The sequence below is a fragment of the Limulus polyphemus genome, unplaced genomic scaffold (assembly GCF_000517525.1).
Source record: "Limulus polyphemus unplaced genomic scaffold, Limulus_polyphemus-2.1.2 Scaffold14354, whole genome shotgun sequence".
In the NCBI taxonomy this organism is placed as follows: Eukaryota; Metazoa; Arthropoda; class Merostomata; order Xiphosura; family Limulidae; genus Limulus; species Limulus polyphemus.
Window position 1 is genome coordinate 5,687 of NW_013679964.1, and position 1,428 is coordinate 7,114.

General features: G+C 26.6%; 1 protein-coding gene across 1 annotated transcript in view; it reads left to right on the forward strand.

Moving 5' to 3' along the window:
* The window catches only part of LOC106477342 (6-phosphofructo-2-kinase/fructose-2,6-bisphosphatase-like), a gene marked incomplete at its 3' end in the record, with an annotated part of 3,145 nt that extends 2,207 nt beyond the window's left edge, over positions 1–938 (forward strand). The window contains exon 3 of the mRNA XM_013937923.2: positions 875–938. Coding sequence (XP_013793377.1) covers positions 875–938 — 64 coding nt within the window. The remainder of the gene's footprint in view (positions 1–874) is intronic.
* Between the last annotated feature and the right edge of the window lie 490 nt (positions 939–1,428).

Here is a 1,428-nt window from a genome sequence, read left to right on the forward strand (position 1 = left end):
GTTTTTATATTACATATACATTACTCCTGGTTTTTATATTACATATACATTACTCCTGGTTTTTATATTACATATACATTACTCCTGGTTTTTATATTACATATACATTACTCCTGGTTTTTATATTACATATATATTACTGCTGGTTTTTATATTACATATATATTACTCCTGGTTTTTATATTACATATATATTACTCCTGGTTTTTATATTACATATATATTACTCCTGGTTTTTATATTACATATATATTACTCCTGGTTTTTATATTACATATACATTACTCCTGGTTTTTATATTACATATATATTACTCCTGGTTCTTAGGCCTAACATTAGTTTAGCCTTTATTAAGTATGACTTTTATTCGATAAAAGAGATAAATTAACACTATAACTTGTGCACGTTTTTTTGCTTTAGTTTAGTTAGCACTAAACTTTACTGTACTTAATACTATCATATAATGCTTTTCTATGACCTAACTTTAGATCTTTTTAAAAACTTTGATAAGCCTTTAATATGTTGCTGTACGAAATGTTTAATAAAGTTATTTACATCTGCCTTTTGTTTACATCCGTTGAAATGAATAGCGGGTACATTTAGATAGTAAGTTGCATGCTTATTTTCAGGACAGACAAAAACTGGTTATTATAATAGATTTAATTATGATACCTTTCCTTGTAAAAATGTGTTTAGTGATAATTATTTCAACTAAAGAACACATGCTTGAACTCTTTAAGGTAGAAAATACATTTTTAAATATTAGTATTTACTTTGAAGATAATAATGTACCTTATATAACTTGAACTTTAGCATCTTGACTTGAACTTATAGTGGAAACAGTAATACTGAAATATATATATTTATTGTTTAGTAAATGTGCAATGGATGCTCTGGAAGACATGTGTAAATGGTTAGAAGATGATGGGGAAGTAGCAGTAAGTACAAGTTATCTTCTACATGTGTATATTTTCATCAAATCGTTGATGTTTAGACCTTTCTAAAATCTTCACTAGAGATTTTCATATATTTTCAATAATTGATGAAATTTGGTTGAATGGATGGCAACTGCCTGTTGTAGAAGTATAGAGGAAAACATTGTCTTCTATACTCGTCTGTCATCTATTCAACCAGATTTCATCATGAATACTCTGCCTAAACGATCTAAAGAAAAATACTTATGTAATCTTTTTTAATTCTGTATTGTAGACATATAGTCTACAATGTATAATAAAGATACTTTATACAATAAGAAGATATACTGAATGATAAATTCATATTTGAAAAACCAGGAGTAATATATATGTAATATAAAAAAAACAGGAGTAATGTATATGTAATATAAAACAAGTGGATTTATAGATTCTAGTATCTGCATGTTAGGCCTAAGACAAGTGGATTTATAGATTCTAGTATCTGCATGTTAGG